The following is a 16684-nucleotide window of genomic DNA, read 5'->3' on the forward strand; positions in this document are numbered from 1 at the left end:
CTTAACTACCACAATGGAGAATCCTCCGCTTGACACATCCCTTGGGATTGTGATCACGTTTTAAGATTAACCTTTTCCACCTATCGGGAGAAGTGTGAATTGGGCCCCTCCATTCTTCGAACATCCTTGTCATACTATCCCACTGTCTTTTCAACTTCTTTTCAGTTGTACATTTTGTAATAACCCCTTTTCCACTATTGAGGGAGTCTCTATTTATACGAGTCTTCTTTTTCATTTTTATCTTCTACTGCTTTCACCTAGATATTTCTATCTCTTCTTTCATCTCTGATATTCAATGCTTTCTGTTTCTTTAAATATACAACCTCATGAGCATGAAAAAAGTGTTATCTAGCGGTTCTTCAAGCTGAGAATTGCGACCTACTCCCAATGATGGTGTAGTAACCTAGAGAATAAATCCTCGACAACAGATTTTCAATACTTTACGGTATTGTAGCCGTATCCAAGGATTGGTCTCTTGTTCATATTCTAACACATATGTAATGTTGTGTTTGGTTGCATAGCCATTAGCTTGATTATAAATTTACATGCTTTTGATGCTTTTCTTTCAGTTGATATTATATCGAGAACTAAATAGCACATGTGCGCACTGAACACTGTATAGTTGAGTTCTTTGTTTAAGCATCTTTAATTGATTGCTTTACCAAACGTAAGGTTGCTTCATAATTTACTTTCAGTTGAGGAAATATGAAATTTTTTGAGTGTTATTAAAATCACTAGAATTGGCCTTTCTCATACTAGGATATTGGATGTCACTGACGCATTGGAGGTTGTTCATGACTAAAACACATAACTGCAACAACTCATGGAAAAATATTACTTTTCACTTGCTTGAGGATGCAGAAACGAGAAGTTGTCTCAGCAGGTTAAATCATACATCCCGCAGTGACTAAGTCGCATTTTAAGTCACACTTAAGGCGTAAACAACTGCCTTATTTATGCCTCATAAAAGGATCCAATCATTTTCATTTTATGCATTGCTTTTGGAGACTATTGAGATATGTCCACATTATCTAAGTTTAAACATCCTTATTACAGGATAAGGAGAAGATAATGCCCATGAAATGGCGCTGGTACCAGTCTGTAAAACATTTATTGAATGTGCATGAGTAAATTAGTATTTGTGACGTAAGTCTTGGTATAGTTTAGTGTTTGGGTCTTAAATTTTTCCAATTTTGAGTTTGGTCGTTGACCCGTTAATCAACTAGGTAAGTTGATCGTACCGCTAAAAAGGTTAACATAAATTAGTATCGATATTTACAAGTTTTCCATCAACCCTCTAATCACCATCTCTCATGGATACACATTTTAAACAAAAACTTTCGTTATCGGTCTGATTAAAGTGATTAAGATGTTAAAGTTATTGAAAAATGGATTAGTTTTCTCAACTTTCTTAACCCACATAATCTATACACCGATAGGATAATAATATTAACACCGATACATAATAATATTAACTAAGACATTACAGTCGTATGAGTAGAGGTCATGGAGGAGGACATCGAATATAATTTTTTTAGCAAAAGATTTTCCTATTAGTTTGCCGAATATTTTTGGCCAAAATATTCAAATCCAAGAATTATATTTTGTTATTTTGATTAATGTTTATGGAGGTTATTTGAATGAGTCCGAAAATATCATTGATTTTTCTAATAGAACCCCTAATGTCAGGCGGGTATATAAGTATCTTCATTCATGAGCAAGAAGTCAGGAAACTCCCATACTTTCCGTTGGTCAACAACCAACAAAAAAAGAGAGTTTTCTTCTTCTATTCATTTACTTAATGCATTACCTTCAGAACTTTGTAAATGAAACAAGGTCTTCTACTGGTAAATCAAGTATTAATGAAAAATACTGATTACTTGCGCGGATTTAAAAAAATCGATAATGAAATTGATTTTTTATATATGATATTTGCTAAAAACGGGGATGGTTTTAACTGGAGATAAAATAATGAGTTCATCAATTAATGAAAATCAGTAATGAAAGGCTGATCGGAAAATTATCAGAAAAAGATAGATCGATGGAAGATTATCAGATTAGGATGAGAGTTACATCAATGGCTTGGATTGAATCAATAGCAAACGCGTAAATATTATCACTAACAGAGGTTGTAACTACTTAACATTTTGACCAAAATCCTAGTTGACTAAAAGGTCAACGACCCAAACTCAAAATCGTACAAACATAGGACCCAAACACAAAACCATACCAAAACTTACGACCCAAACACTAATTTTCTATTAGAGAAAAAGCCCACGAGTACAAGCTTTCAACAATATCAAACTGGAGTAGAAGTAAAAATAAATCTAGAAGATTTTGTTCGAGGGCACTTGACAAAATATACATGCCAGAAAGTATGTATAGGTTTCGTGAGATTTTCAGTTCCGTGTCCCAACAGAAGCTGAAATCTTATGTTGCTCAAACTTCACCTTGGACCCAAAAATATAGCTTTCACAGTCTTTAAATTCTTCATATGGGCATGCTTCTGCATGACTTATCATGTCCTTCAGGTCCTTTTGCGGCAACCTGCACCTGCAACACTTTAGATCTTTGGGTAAAGATTTTGGGATAATCCTCCCATTCTCAGACAATTCATGGATAACATCAAGGTTGTTGATAAAGTAGTCACTGTTGAACCCTTTCCATGTTTTCTTGTTTCCTACTTCCTCAAAGTACTGCTATATAACGTGGAGGTGCGAATGCCTCATGCTGGGATTCTGCACATCGTATGAAGATAAAACAAAACCGCGAAGACATTAAGAACTGAAAGTTTTAAATATTGGAATCTGCACATCATATGAAGATTAAGAGCTCACTGAATGATACTCAAGGAGCACTACATCATATGGGTTATTTTTAACAAATTCAATAGCATATTCTCTCCATTTCCAGTGCATAGCTCTAAGGTAATCAATATCATCCTTATTTCGGGTGAAGCGTTGCAAGTCGTCGCGTTTTCAACTCTTGCAATTACAAGAATGTATAATTTTGACTTTCGAAATCTACCAGCGGCCATAACCATGTCCTTGTGAACTTCTAGAACTGTATCTTTGTAAAAAAAAATCATGGGGATTCAACGAAATCAAATAAAGATTCTGGAATTTTTTTCTGTAAGTCTTCGTGCTAAGATTCTCACAAATATTATTATGTGATTATTACAGATTCGGGTCTCGTGGATTTTTTTTTCTTTTTTCCGCGATCAGCATTCGTTACTTGACTGCTGTAACCCGATGTCTGACATTAACCATCATTGTAGGAAATGATTGAATAACTTACAGATGAGGTAAGAGGCTGACTAGGAGAACCTGACCTTCCAGGATAATCTTGTTGATATCCAGTTCCATAACATAACTATCGTTATAAGCATAACCAGAATAATTCCGTACTCCCATGGTTGATGGAGCTAATTAAAGCATATGAGGAAACATCCAAACCTTGTGCATTTTCTGATGGGGGATCCCTCACTGCATTGTGCACTGTAGATTCAGCTATAACATGTGAGGAAAATAATATTTAAATAAAAATACAAAGAATCATATTGTACTAGAAAAATTATATGTAATAAGATTTTATTACAATTTGTGTTTTTAATACATGAGAAACATTTAGACAATTAAATTAGTAGTAATGTGTATTGTAAATACATAAATGAAGATAATTGAAGGTATTATCGATTACTTTCTTCATTTCTGTTTTAACTATTGTTTTTGTAGTCATTATTTACATAGTAATAAATTTCAGCAGCAACTAATTCTTTATATAATCGTCTACGAAATTTATTTGGTTAAATTTTTCATTGAAGATAATTGCAATAATTGATCTTCATGAATAAATGTTCTATGTATTATTTTCCATGGTATTATATTCTGCCATTTTTTTCATTGTGGCCGATTTCATGATAATCTTCAAAAGTTATACTTATAACTCTCATGTTCTTCCTTGAATAACTAAAGATGAATATTTTGACGATTGATCCCTGTCTTATATCTTCTTGTAAGATTTTTTAAAATTCGAGAAAATCATTTTTCTAGTAAAAAGATCGCCTTAGTTGTTCTATTTTGAGAATGACATCAAATGGAGGTGAGTTCTTAATTGAACTAGCGCTTATCTTTGGAGAGGAGTCTGTTTGTGGAATTTAGGAGAGAAAAGTCCCTTTAATCTCTGAAAGGTGAAAGAAATTAGGAAACTTAGTGGAATTATCATTGACGATATGAAAGAATTCTTGGTGTCAATTGTTCTCCTAATGGCTTAATTCATGAGGAACCCAATTCCCATCACCTCTGTCAACAAAGAGGGTGCGAAAAAATATAATATACTACTAATGATATATGACTTTTCGAAACATTATCTTCAGGGAGAATTAATTAATATGTGTGCTCATCGTCCTATCTAGCAAAAATTTACATGGAAACGTTAAGGGGGAGTACATATCAAAACAACAAGTAGTATCTCTATATGTTTAAAAAAGTATATTAATTGTGCTTAAAAGTGGCAAATGATACTACTCATTAGGATAACAACTATATGCGAAATAAAAGTCATCCATGCAAATTCTGAAGGGTAGGAATATTAAAGTTCTTATCTATCACTGTCGAATCTTCAATTGCTTGTACTCAACGAACACATGAAGAATCGTAGAAGAATAAAATTGAGCTTGCAAGAAATCGAGAAAGCATCATGGTGTTTGTACTGAAAGTCAAACTTGTCAAAGTCCATATTATTTCAAAAGTTTTATCACCAAAATTGATAAAAGGGAGACATTGTTAGAGAGAATGCTCGGTTGAACCTCCATGCATTGATATGGAAAGTATGTTGTCAAATTTTGATGCCAAAACTATTTCTCGATTCATAACCTAGTAAAGTTAACTTCAGTCTAGATATATTAGGTAGTAAACTCTTAGGTTCATCCAAGTTACTAATGAAGATTAAAGATTGAAGATTACATGATCGAATTTCATCAAAGTTTAGTAAAAAAAATTTATTTTCCTTTTAGATTGTTTTCCCTTCTATCTATCTATAATAGCAAAACCAAAGACTAGTAAGTAATCGAATTGCAAAGATGGTTCTTGTCATAAACTAGATGTTCGGCTAAAGTTTAGTGAAGTTTCGATGTCAAATTCATGTTTGTCGCTTTTTCGAAACTAACATCGAGTAACTATATTCTCTGATGAATTTCAAAAGTACAGGTTCACAAATCTATATAAGAAATTTATTACAGTATTACTAGAGTATGTGTTAGTATGTCCCCTGATTTTTTGTGTAATATTTTTTTCAATGATATTTCGGGAAGAGCCTCCCTCGATCTGTAAAACTCGTTTAGTTTGTATTAGTATATGAATAGTATGAATTACCTATAGATCCTATTATAGTGTTCTTAGTTAGTGGCAGGTCCACCCACTAAAGCCCAGTAACCGGAGGTCCATAATTAAAAGAAAAGAGAAAAATGGACCCAATTTTTTAAGCCCAGGTCCTGCACACGTGTGTAACCTATTACGTGCATTTTAAGAATTTCCAAAATAGCCTTCACTATATATAACAAAAATAAAAGCAGCTTTCCTCAATTTTCTTTTTCTTCTCAGATGCGTTTTGTCTCTCTCTCGCTCTCCTCTTCTCTGCTGCTGCCGCTTATGAAGTTTAGACCTAGGGTTTGTGAAGATGTTTAGTGGTTTTACAGGTATGTTATTTAATTTTTCTCCAGTTCTTCTTTGTTTTTGTTTTGTTTCTCAACTGAATCATGAAAATTCGATCGATTTCATGATGTTTTCACTTTCTTTTTGCGGTTTTGGTAGTTCGATCTCATGATGCGTCTCTTGTTTTTCACGTGCTGCTGATTTTTAGACTATGAATCAACAGTACATATTTGGTATACTGAAATATACTGCTCTAATCTTGTTGTTTTTTATAGTTTTTGAGATTTTTCTTGTTTGATCCAGAAGTACATATATGGAATACTCAAATAAAAGTGTTTCCATTCTATTTTTTCATAGATTCGTTACTTGTTTTTCACATGCAGCTAAATTTTAGATTATGAATCAGCAGTGCATATATGATGTACTGAAAAATTATGCTTTAATTTTGTTATTTTTGTAGTTTTGGATATTTTTCTTCTTCGATCTAGAAGTATATATATGGAATACTAGAAAAAAAAGTGTTTCGATTCTGTTTTTTATGGATTCATTACTTGGTTTTCACATGCAGCTGATTTTAGTTTCATTTTGGTTGTTTTTTATATGCTTTTGAGTTGCTTTTGTGTATCAATCATCGGTACGTATATGATATACTGGTGGATTTTGATGAAACAAGTTCATATCTAAATAAAAAATCATGTTTTATGTTTATTTCATTAGTAGATCTGATATTTTTATGGTTTTTGGTTTGTTTTTCAGTTTTCTTTTGTGTATTAACCATCAGTACATATATGACGTACTGTTTATTTTTGTGTTTACTATGAATTTATAGATTTTTTCTTATTTTTTTGGTTTGATCCAGGAGTACATATATGGAATACTGAAATATGTGCTTTGATTCGGTTAGATTTTACGGATTCACCACTTCTTCTTGACATTCAGTTAAGTTTTTCTCTACCTGATCAGGTGCGTATTAACTTTGACTCTTCGTTTTATTTACTTCTTTAAAAAAATGAGTTCGATAGACTTACAAAATGAGTCTTTACAGGGATACCAGGTAACCCTAGATTTGTTAATTTTCAAAGCACCAAATTTGAAATTTTGAAGTTTCGTTCAAAACCCTAATTTTGATTTCCTTGGATGAGCAAATTAGTTCTGAGCTACTAGAGGCATTATATGAGAAATTTCAGTCTGAATGTGCAAAGTTCTCGCAATATCAGGTCAGTTAAAGAATGCGGGACAATTTTCAGGTCTTAACATTACTTTGTTCTCATTTACTTGATTTCCTCTTGGAATCCACTTTGAATAACGATATTTTACCTTGATTTGTTCTTATGGGTATTTTATTTTGCAGTTTGATTTTCTTGCTTCTAGCTAATTTAGGATATCGATCCCGATGCAATAGGATTTCTCGGAATGTACTGCCTTTCTATTGGAGATTAACAATAATTTTTCTGTTTGACTAGATATTTCCCGGCATATGTTTAAGAATTACACATCATATACCAACTTGAACGAGTTCCCCAAGTTGCATGATGCTAGGTCATGTTTGAGGTGATTCACACTAAGGAAAATGTGGTTTGGGTTCTGATTTAGATGCGATTATTTTCGACTTAGCAGACCATCATTCTCAGATGTGAATGATGAATACAAATACAAAGGGTAATATCCGCCATCAGACGACATTCCATGTACAAAAAACTTTGCTCGCATTTAGAAAAATTTGTAATATTGTAGGTTTAGAAATCATATTCTATTGTGTTCATAATTATAGGCATAAATTTGGTGCATATCAAAGCACTTAAATGAATCTTAATTAGAGATTGCATAGGACGGGCACAGAAATGACATGAGTTATTGCGAGATAAATTAATCATCTTTTAGATGCCTATATGATAACGATGTTTTACTTGCATTTGATAGTCTGTGTTGCAGCAGGATTGAAATGACAATGGTGTTGATGTAGCTGTTGCAGTTGTGGTTTAAGCTAAGAATATTGTGATGCAGCAAGATAGAAGATTACTGAGAAGATGGAGCTGAAGACAGTGGTGAATGGTTGACTGCAGAGGTGCTGGTGCTGCAATAAAGTAAAGTGAATTGAGGAGTACTCAGATTCCTAAGTAGTGTAGCAGATGTGTACTCATATTTGTAAGCAGTGTGGCAGATATGTACTCAAATTTGTAAACAGTGTAGCAGATATGTACTCAAATTTGTAAACAGTGTATCAATTATGTACTCAAATCTATGGTAGTATGTTATTTCACACGTACTTAAATAGTGGGGTATATTAGTCATTTCCATGTTTTCAAATAACTTTGGACCTTAGAATAAGAGTAAAATCTAGTTGGATCCTGCTATAAATAACCTTATGGGCTTAGGACCAAACAAGAAATTTTTCATATGAATATTCGTCTTTACCAAAAATAAATTAAAATGTATAAGTAATTTGAAAACAATTTTTAATCTGAAATCACTAGAAACTTCGATTCCATAACCCCGACAGAATCCTCTACCTTTGCGAGGAATTAGATAGGGAGAAACACCCAATAAAACTCACGGAATCTCCATAGTCATCCATGATAGAGGAAGGAATCACCAGAAAAGAACTATAAGTTGATGACAAGAAAAACAAAACCTTGATCGCCTTTGACTTTTGGTCAAAATCTGCCGGCCAAAGTCAAAATCCTTTTGCCATAAAGACTAACCCCAAAATTTTCTTTGGACTCTATACTGTCGAGTGAGCCATGACCCAAGGTCTGAAATCCTTTCCTGAAACTGAAACTTTCCACTCGACCAAAATTATGTTCCCATCTATTCTTCCCTCTTTTCGAAAGTGAAAACCCTAAATTGAAATGTTTCCCTTCAAGAAGGAGATGGCAGCTATGTTAATTTCAAGACTTCCGGAAGAGATTCAAGTGGAAATCATTCTGAAATTATCAGTGAGATCAATCTTGTCTTGTAAGTGTGTATGCAAACTCTGGTTTAATCTAATTTCTAGCCCTAAATTTATCAATAATCATCTTCATCTTAGTATTCAGAATAAGAACAATCATAAGCTCATGTTTATTGATAAGGAATCGGTTACTGGTAAGCCTTTGGTGTATTCTATAGATTTTGCTTCAATATCATCTTCACCAGATTTATCATGCGAGTATATAGGTAATGAAGCTATTCTCATGGATTACCCATTTGAATACAAGGAAGGTATGGAAATTAGGATTTTGGGTGCTTGTAATGGTCTTTTTTGCTTTTATATCTCTATTGATACAGAGATTAGCATTTGTATTTGGAACCCAACAACTAAATATAAAGAAATTCGACATTGTGACTTTCATATCAATCCCAAGCATCCTTCTAGAGCCAGGTTTGGTTATGATAGTAAAACTAGAGATTACAAGTTGGTAAGAATTGCGGAGTTTCAAAAATCTGATTACTGTAAAATTGAAGTATATACATTTGGATTGCATTCGTCGAAAACTGTTCATACCTTTCCTTACAATTATCCAAGGCATGTAGCATTTGGCGGTGTTTTTCTCAATGGAGCACTTCATTGGGTAAGCAATCTGTGGAAGCAAGATAATCCCAGTAATATAGTGTCTTTTGATATTAGTAATGAGAAACTCATGGAAGTGCTATTGCCAGAAAAAAGTATAATACATCCGGAAGTTAGCAGCCCGAGATTGTTTAAGAAGGTCGGAGTACTGGGAGATTGCCTTAGTCTAGTTTTTGTCGATACGAAGCTGATTCGAGCTGAAGTTTGGGTACTGCAGGAATATGGAGTGAGAGAATCTTGGACTAAACTGTTCACCACTACTCAAACACCAATCACCCGTTATCCTTTCTGTGTGCCGGTGATGTCACTTAAAAATGGTGAGGTTTTGATGTATACCCATGACGGTTTTGTTTTATGCGACCCAATGAATGAACGAGTTGGGAAGGTGAGCAGTTTTTTTCAAAAAATCACATTTCGAGTCCGTATCGACACTATGATGGTGACTCATCCTGAGAGTTATGTCGATAGTCTGGTTTCGCTCAACTAGGTTACTTATGTGAAGAGGCCTAAGGGACAAATAGTGAGGTAAATTATCCCATCTTGGACACTCTTTTTTTAATCTTTTTACCATATTTATTAGAGCCCTGCAGTTCAGTTAAAAGAAAGTTAAGGTGACTTGGAAAGAGGTAATAGGTTTCTTATGGCTTTTGTGTTGCTTTCGTCCTATAATATTTAATGTTCGAATTTCATTTTGAGCAGCTCGTTGGTAGGCATATACTGTGTCATGGGGTTAAGGCTCTCTGTTTCTCCGCCGACAGATTTTAGTTTAATGCAACAGAACAGATTTTGCTTGATATGCATATTGCAAACCTGATGCTGGTAGCTTTACCACCGTGAAGTAGCAGGTTCTATTCATGGTATGAATTCAATGAAAATATGCTGGTAGATTTTATGGAAATTATTTGCTTTCTGATTCATATTGTGATAAATTGTAATTATAAACACAAAGTAGATGTTTCAGTTGATGTATGAGTGCTAATGTTTTTGCATTTAGTTCTTTATTCTGGTTAAATTTGTGAAACTGTTTCTCTGTAAGTTTCCTCAAAATTTACATTCATTAATTGCAATTTTCCCGTGCTTTCACAGAGATGTCGAATAAAAAATCTGCTGGTGGTGGTGGGGATGTGGTCCACTCTGTGAAGGTAGTGGGGGTTATGGTGGACTCCGTATACCCTGTGTAAGCTGTTTGTGGCGGGGGTAGGGGGATACGGTGGGTGTTGTGTAGGTGGTAAGGCTGGTAGCAGTGGATATGGTGGTGGTGGTGATGATTCTGTTGGAAATGGGAGGAACTAGGAGTTAGTGTTAGAATGATGGTCTGACGTTATGTGTTCTGGTTCATATGGTTATTTTGCGCTGGAATTCTCTCTGATTCTCTCGAATTAAATTTTCCTCTTTTGATCCCTGGTTCTACTTAAGTCTTTAGGTTTTCAGAAATGCAAATTGTTGGTGCAATGTGAAAATATGGGGATTCTACTGCTAGTAACAGGACTCAGTTGCATTCAAAGAAAACTTTAGATTGGTCTTATGTCAGTTTCATGCTGGATCTTTGTATTTTAAGAACCATCAAATGTTTTTCTTGTTTCAGTTACTTTGTACACTGTACTAGTAATAAATGAGGCCTGTAGAAAAAGAAATTCAGTTTTTGCGCTTATTCCGGGAATTCCCCTCTTTCTTCTTATTGTAAGTATTTTTTTTTTTTTTTGTCAGCTCACCAAATTGGCCATAGGCTTAAGGCAGGATTTGCTTTTTGGGTGTTGTAAGCTGCAGGTGGTACTTGATCGTATCCTGATTTTCGTTGTTTGTTGGTTTTTTAGGCCTTTTACCTTCTTTGTACAGCTAATTTGCTATATCTGCAAGCAAGGATTCCATAAGCAGAATTTGATTTTCATTTCTTCTTTCATCCTGTTGCAAATACCTATTGGTATTGTCTTACTGTTGGTATTTCCAGGACGGAGGAGTTAAATGAGTAATAGTAATGAGAGTAGTTTACAAGCAGCAGAGCAAGACAATCAACTTAAATGCATGGGGACGACCAAATTGGTGTTACGAGGGACCAAAAGGTGATAATTAGGTCTTTAAAGGTATTTGAAAACCTTGGTGGGAAACCTCTCTGGGTGGCCCAAATATATACAGTCGAGCAAAATCTTTTTAGGGAATTCTAAAAAGATGCCACACTTCCGATTTATGGTTTAAGAAAGTGCCACCATTTTTTTCAAAATTGCCACACATGTTAACTTTTCCATCAGGGCCACTAAATCAGTCAATTAACGTTAAAAAAGTCCAAAATATATGGTATCATTACCTAACTACCCTTCTCAATTTCTTAACAACATAAATCGTGGGAGGAAAAAATCCGGATCTCATTCATGGCTAACTCTTATCTGTTTATTCTTCTGTGTACACTAAACGTCCTCTTTCTGTTCTTCTTTATACACAAGCCCTCTTCATGGTTCAAGCACAGATAAACGTGATCATCGGCAGCATCAGAACTTTGAAACAATTGTTTGTAAATCATCTCAATTTCAGATTGTGGGTCGTGCTAATTCATCTCGATGATGTTTGTTTGGATTCCAATCTATCTTTTTTAGGGAAGATCTCAGTTTGGTGATTTTAACGTAACCTGTTTTGTAAATTCATTAATTGGGTATTTGCAATTTTATATGAACCCGTCGATTCACGTTTTCAATTGATTCAATTTGATGCTTGGGTTTATGAATTCTGAGTATAAGAAGAAGAAAAAAAAGGAAATTGGTAGAAAAGGGGAGAGGAATAGATGCGTTTTTAGGAGTTGATAAGATTACAGCTTAATGGTTCGAATTTGTTTTATATTTGGTTAGAGTTTAAACTCAAAAATCAGTTCAAAGTTGATTATGCTGCTCAAAAACAGACAACAAGGGAGGTATTGCCTTCAATTTCGAGAGATGAATGAATTAGATTGCTACAATTATAGAGTTTATACATGTTTAGATTGCTGTGTCTCTCCTATTCATATTTGCAGAGAAGATCGGCTAAAACGGAGTCTTAAAATCATGAACAGAGATGTACCTTTTTCCCACCACCAGTATGCACATCTTGTGTTCGATAAAAGTCTTCATTGAATTCTATCACCGAACATACACAACGTGTCTGTAATAAGTTTCCTAAGCAATTCTATTATCATTTCCATACTACTATTAACCTTGCTGGCATTACAACCCAAATTTAATAGTAAATGTTGAGTTTTAATGGCGAAGAAGATGAATAGAAGTTGAGTCGTGGTTTAGTTCGGTACTTACTCGCAACCCAACTCTGTAGTGACTCGTATTACTAAGTCGATTCGAATCAGTCCTAATTAGATGATTTAGGGGCTTAAATGTCTTTTATCAGGGATGATTTACTGCCACGTAGGCACTAACAACAGTGAATCGTTTTCTCAAAAAATCATGATGGAAAAGGTCAATAATGTGGTATTTTATAAATATTAAAAAAAACAGTGGCACTTTCTTATACATGAAATTGGAACTGTGCCACTTTATTAAAATCCCCATATTTTTATGTAGGAATTACCAATAGGTACTATTATGGTAGTCTTAGTTAATGGCAGGTCCATCCACTAAAGCCCAGTAACCAGAGGTCCATAATAAAAAGAAAAAGAGGAAATTTGACCAATTTTTTTATCCCCTGGTCCGGTACACGTGCGGGATGTCATAATCCACTTTTAAAAATACCCAAACTACCCATTCCTTGATAGTACATATATATTTCTTTAAAAAAAAATCACCATTTTTTTCAAATCTGAGTTCCGTCTCCTCCTCTTTTCTACTTCTGCTCAATTTTTGCTCCTTCTTTTGGATTACGATCTAGAGTTTTTTTGAAGATCTCTTTGAAGATTTAAAGGTATGTTATGTAATATCTCTTTTTGCTGTTCTTGTTTGTTTTTTTCAACTGAATCTGTGAAGATCGGGTCGTTTTGATTACGTTTTCACTTTATTGTTTCGTTTTTTGTTTGTTTTTTGCGTTTATTTTTGTTTTCGTTTGTTTTTTATGAATCTTGATCGTAATTATTCAATTTTTTGGTTAGATTATGATGTTTTTAACATATTTGAACTTTCGATTTGATTATCTTGTTGTTTTCGCTTCTTTATTTATCAAAATCGTGCTTGTTTGTTGTTTCATGGGTATTATCCAACAATACATATGTTGCATACTGATACAAATTGCTTTTGATTCTGTTTTGTTCTTAGTTTTATCACTTGTTGTTGTTTGATTCATAAGTATATATCTTCGATACTGAAATAAGACTCTCTCGATTATGTTATTTTGATAGATTCTTTACATACAATTATTTTTTAGTTCATGAATCAGCAGTATATATGTGGCATACTGATACAAACTGTTTTTTTTTTGGTCTAATCGTTGTGGTGTTTGATTAAGATTTTGATCTCCATGTTTGATTTCTTGATTATTTACTAGATCTAGATGAATAATCACGTTTTTGGTTCATTTCGTTATTAGATTTGATCATACTAGTTCCATTTTGTTGTTTTTAGATTTGTTTTTTTGTATGAAACAACAGTACGTATATCCTGTATTGACAGAAACCTAGCTTATTTTGAATGAAGAAGAACAAGATGGTGCATCGTTATGATTTACGAGGAGAATATTTGTTTTCTGTTTCCAGGTATGCTTTCTAAGCATCTTGTTTGATTATTTTGTTCGGTTTTTCTTCTTTTGATTTGTTTTTTTGATTGTATTCTGATAATCAAATCGATTTGATTGATGCTTTTATGGTTTTTAGGTTTGTTACAGTTGTTTTTCGTGTATGAATTGACAGTACATATATGGCGTACTGATACAAAACTCTTCTAATTTTGTTTTATTTAAAGTTTTCCAATTTTTTTGGTTCGATCCATGAGTATGTATGTATAATACTGATATGAAGTGCTATTTGCTGTGTTTTTGCTCCTTTTTTAGTCTTACCCTTCAGTACTTATGTGAAATACTGTAATATGTCTTTCAATTCTCTTATTTTTCATAGATCTGTCACCTGTTGTTGTCATACTGTTGATTTGTAGTTCATGAATCTTCAGTACATATATCGCATACTGATAGGAAGTGTTCCTTGTTATGTTTGATTCAGTACGTATATGAAATACTGAAATAGATGCTCTTTGTTACGTTTGATTCAGTACTGGAATTGGATATGGAGATGATCTGGAGCTGCAGTTCAGAACTTATTGCAAGAAATGACAGATTTTGAATGATAGGAACATGAGTTGTTGTTGGTTCAGATTTGCAAGCTTGTGAAATTGGTTGTGGTCTTGATGAAGTTACAAATTGGTTGTGATGTGTGTTTGATAGAAGGTGTGCTGCAAATGGATTTGGAGGAATATAGAAGGTTGGGTTGCTGATGTAAACTGAAGATACATATGAGATAGAGGAGGAATTGTAGGTGGTGATTACTGTGAACAAAATCAGTGGATGAGATGTTCGTCTCAATGGGTTTATGAAGATGGTAGTGTTGTTTAAACAGGGAAGAAGAACAAGTCTGTGTTGCAGCTGAATTGAAATGACAATGGTGTTGATGTAGCTGTTGCAGTTGTGGTTTAAGCTAAAAAGATTGTGATGCAGCAAGATAGAAGATTACTGAGAAGATGGAGCTGAAGGCAGTGGTGAATGGTTGACTGCAGAGGTGCTGGTGCTGCAATAAAGTAAAGTGAATTGAGAAGTTCTCAGATTCCTAAGTAGTGTAGCAAATATGTACTCAAATTTGTAAACAGTGTAGAAGTTATGTACTCAAATATATGGTCCTTTATATGTTTTAATTAAATTTGGACCTCCAGATAAATAAAATCCCGATTTGGTAGAAGTATGTTATTTCACACGTACTTAAACAGTGGGGTATATTAGTCATTTCCATGTTTCCAAATAAATTTGGACCTTAGAATAAGAGTAAAATCTAGTTGGACCCTGCTATAAATAACCTTATGGGCTTAGGACCAAACAAGAAATTTTCCTATTTTTATCCCTCTTTTTGAAAAACGAAAACCCTACCCAAGATGGCAGCAGCAGCAGCTAGGTTAATGTCAAGTCTTCCGGGAGATATTCAAGTAGAAATCCTCAGTGTTGTCCTGTAAGTGTGTCTGCAAACTCTGGCTGAATCTAATTTCTAGCCCCAAGTTTATCCATGATCATCTTAAACTAAGTATTCAGAATAAGAACAATCATAAGATCATGTTTACTGACAAGGACCCATGTACCGGTAGGCCTTTGATATACTCAATAGATTATGCTTCAATTACATCAACACCAGATGTATCATGTGATTATATAGATAATGCAGCTGTTCTTCTGGATACCCCGTTTGAATACGAGGAAGGTTTGAGTATTAGCGTTTTGGGTGCTTGTAATGGTCTCATTTGCTTTGATATTTCTATTAATAAAGAGAAGAGCAGTTGTATTTGGAACCCAGCAACTAGAGAATATAAGAAATTACAACGTTCTGATTCTGGTAACAATTATCTTTGTAGAGCCGGGTTTGGTTACGATATCAAAACTGGAGATTACAAGATTGTAAGAATTCCATATTCTAAAATACCTGATTACTGTGAAGTTGAAGTATATACATTTGGATCACATTTGTCAAAAACTACTCATGCCTTCCCTTACGATTTTCCAGTTGATGTTGCATTTTGCTGTGCTTTTCTCAATGGAGCGCTGCATTGGACAAGAAGTATTCCCCTGGAAGATACCTCCAATTGTATAGTCTCTTTTAATATTTCAAATAAAAAACTCATGGATGTGCCGTTACCAGAAAAAAGTATAATAGATCCAGAAGATAGCAACAGGGTGGGGGTATTGGGAGACTGCCTTAGTTTAGTTTTAGTCCACAAGAGTCTGGACAGAGCTGCTGAAGTATGGACAGTGCAGGATTATGGAGTGAGAGAATCTTGGACTAAACTATTCACCACTACTCAAAAACCAATTACCAAATATACTTTTTTGTCTATACCAATGCTGTCACTTAAAACTGGTGAAATTCTGATATATAGTTATGACGGTGTTATCTTATTCGACCCAAAGAATGAAAAAGTTGGAAACGTGAGCAGTTTTTTCCAAAAAAGTGCATTTTCTGACCGTCTTCTTATGATGATGATAGCTCATCCTGAGAGTTATGTCGAGAGCCTGGTTTCGCTTAACTCGGGTACTTATGTGAAGAAGCCTATAAGGGATAAAACATCGAGGTAACATCATAGCATCTTGTACAAGTTTTACTATTATTTATTGGAGCCTTGTAATTCAGTCAAATTAAAATTAAGATGAGTAGAAGAGAGGTAATAGGTTTCTTATGGCTGTGTCTTGTTTTCATCTCGTTGGCATGCATATACCATGCAGTGGGATTAAATCTCTGATATTCTCCTGACAGATTTTAGTTTAATGCAACCGAAACAGATTGTTTGATTTGCATTTTGCAAATCCAATGCTGGTATCTTTTACCATCGAA

At 34.1% G+C, this 16684-nt stretch overlaps 2 protein-coding genes across 2 annotated transcripts; both read left to right on the top strand.

Annotated features, from left to right (window-relative positions):
• The first annotated feature begins 8391 nt into the window (after positions 1-8391).
• LOC113274762 (F-box/kelch-repeat protein At3g06240-like) lies at positions 8392-10789 on the top strand. The gene is made up of 3 exons (XM_026524151.1): positions 8392-9726; positions 9901-10058; positions 10288-10789. Exon 1 carries the CDS (start codon positions 8501-8503, stop codon positions 9686-9688), a length of 1188 nt encoding a protein of 395 aa, XP_026379936.1. The 5' UTR covers positions 8392-8500; the 3' UTR covers positions 9689-9726; positions 9901-10058; positions 10288-10789.
• Positions 10790-15414: 4625 nt separating this feature from the next.
• On the top strand, positions 15415-16428 carry LOC113272020 (F-box/kelch-repeat protein At3g23880-like). The gene has a single exon (XM_026521936.1). It carries the CDS (start codon positions 15415-15417, stop codon positions 16426-16428), a length of 1014 nt encoding a protein of 337 aa, XP_026377721.1.
• The last annotated feature ends 256 nt before the right edge of the window (positions 16429-16684 follow it).

This window comes from Papaver somniferum, chromosome 4 (genome assembly GCF_003573695.1).
Source record: "Papaver somniferum cultivar HN1 chromosome 4, ASM357369v1, whole genome shotgun sequence".
Classification (NCBI taxonomy): Eukaryota; Viridiplantae; Streptophyta; class Magnoliopsida; order Ranunculales; family Papaveraceae; genus Papaver; species Papaver somniferum.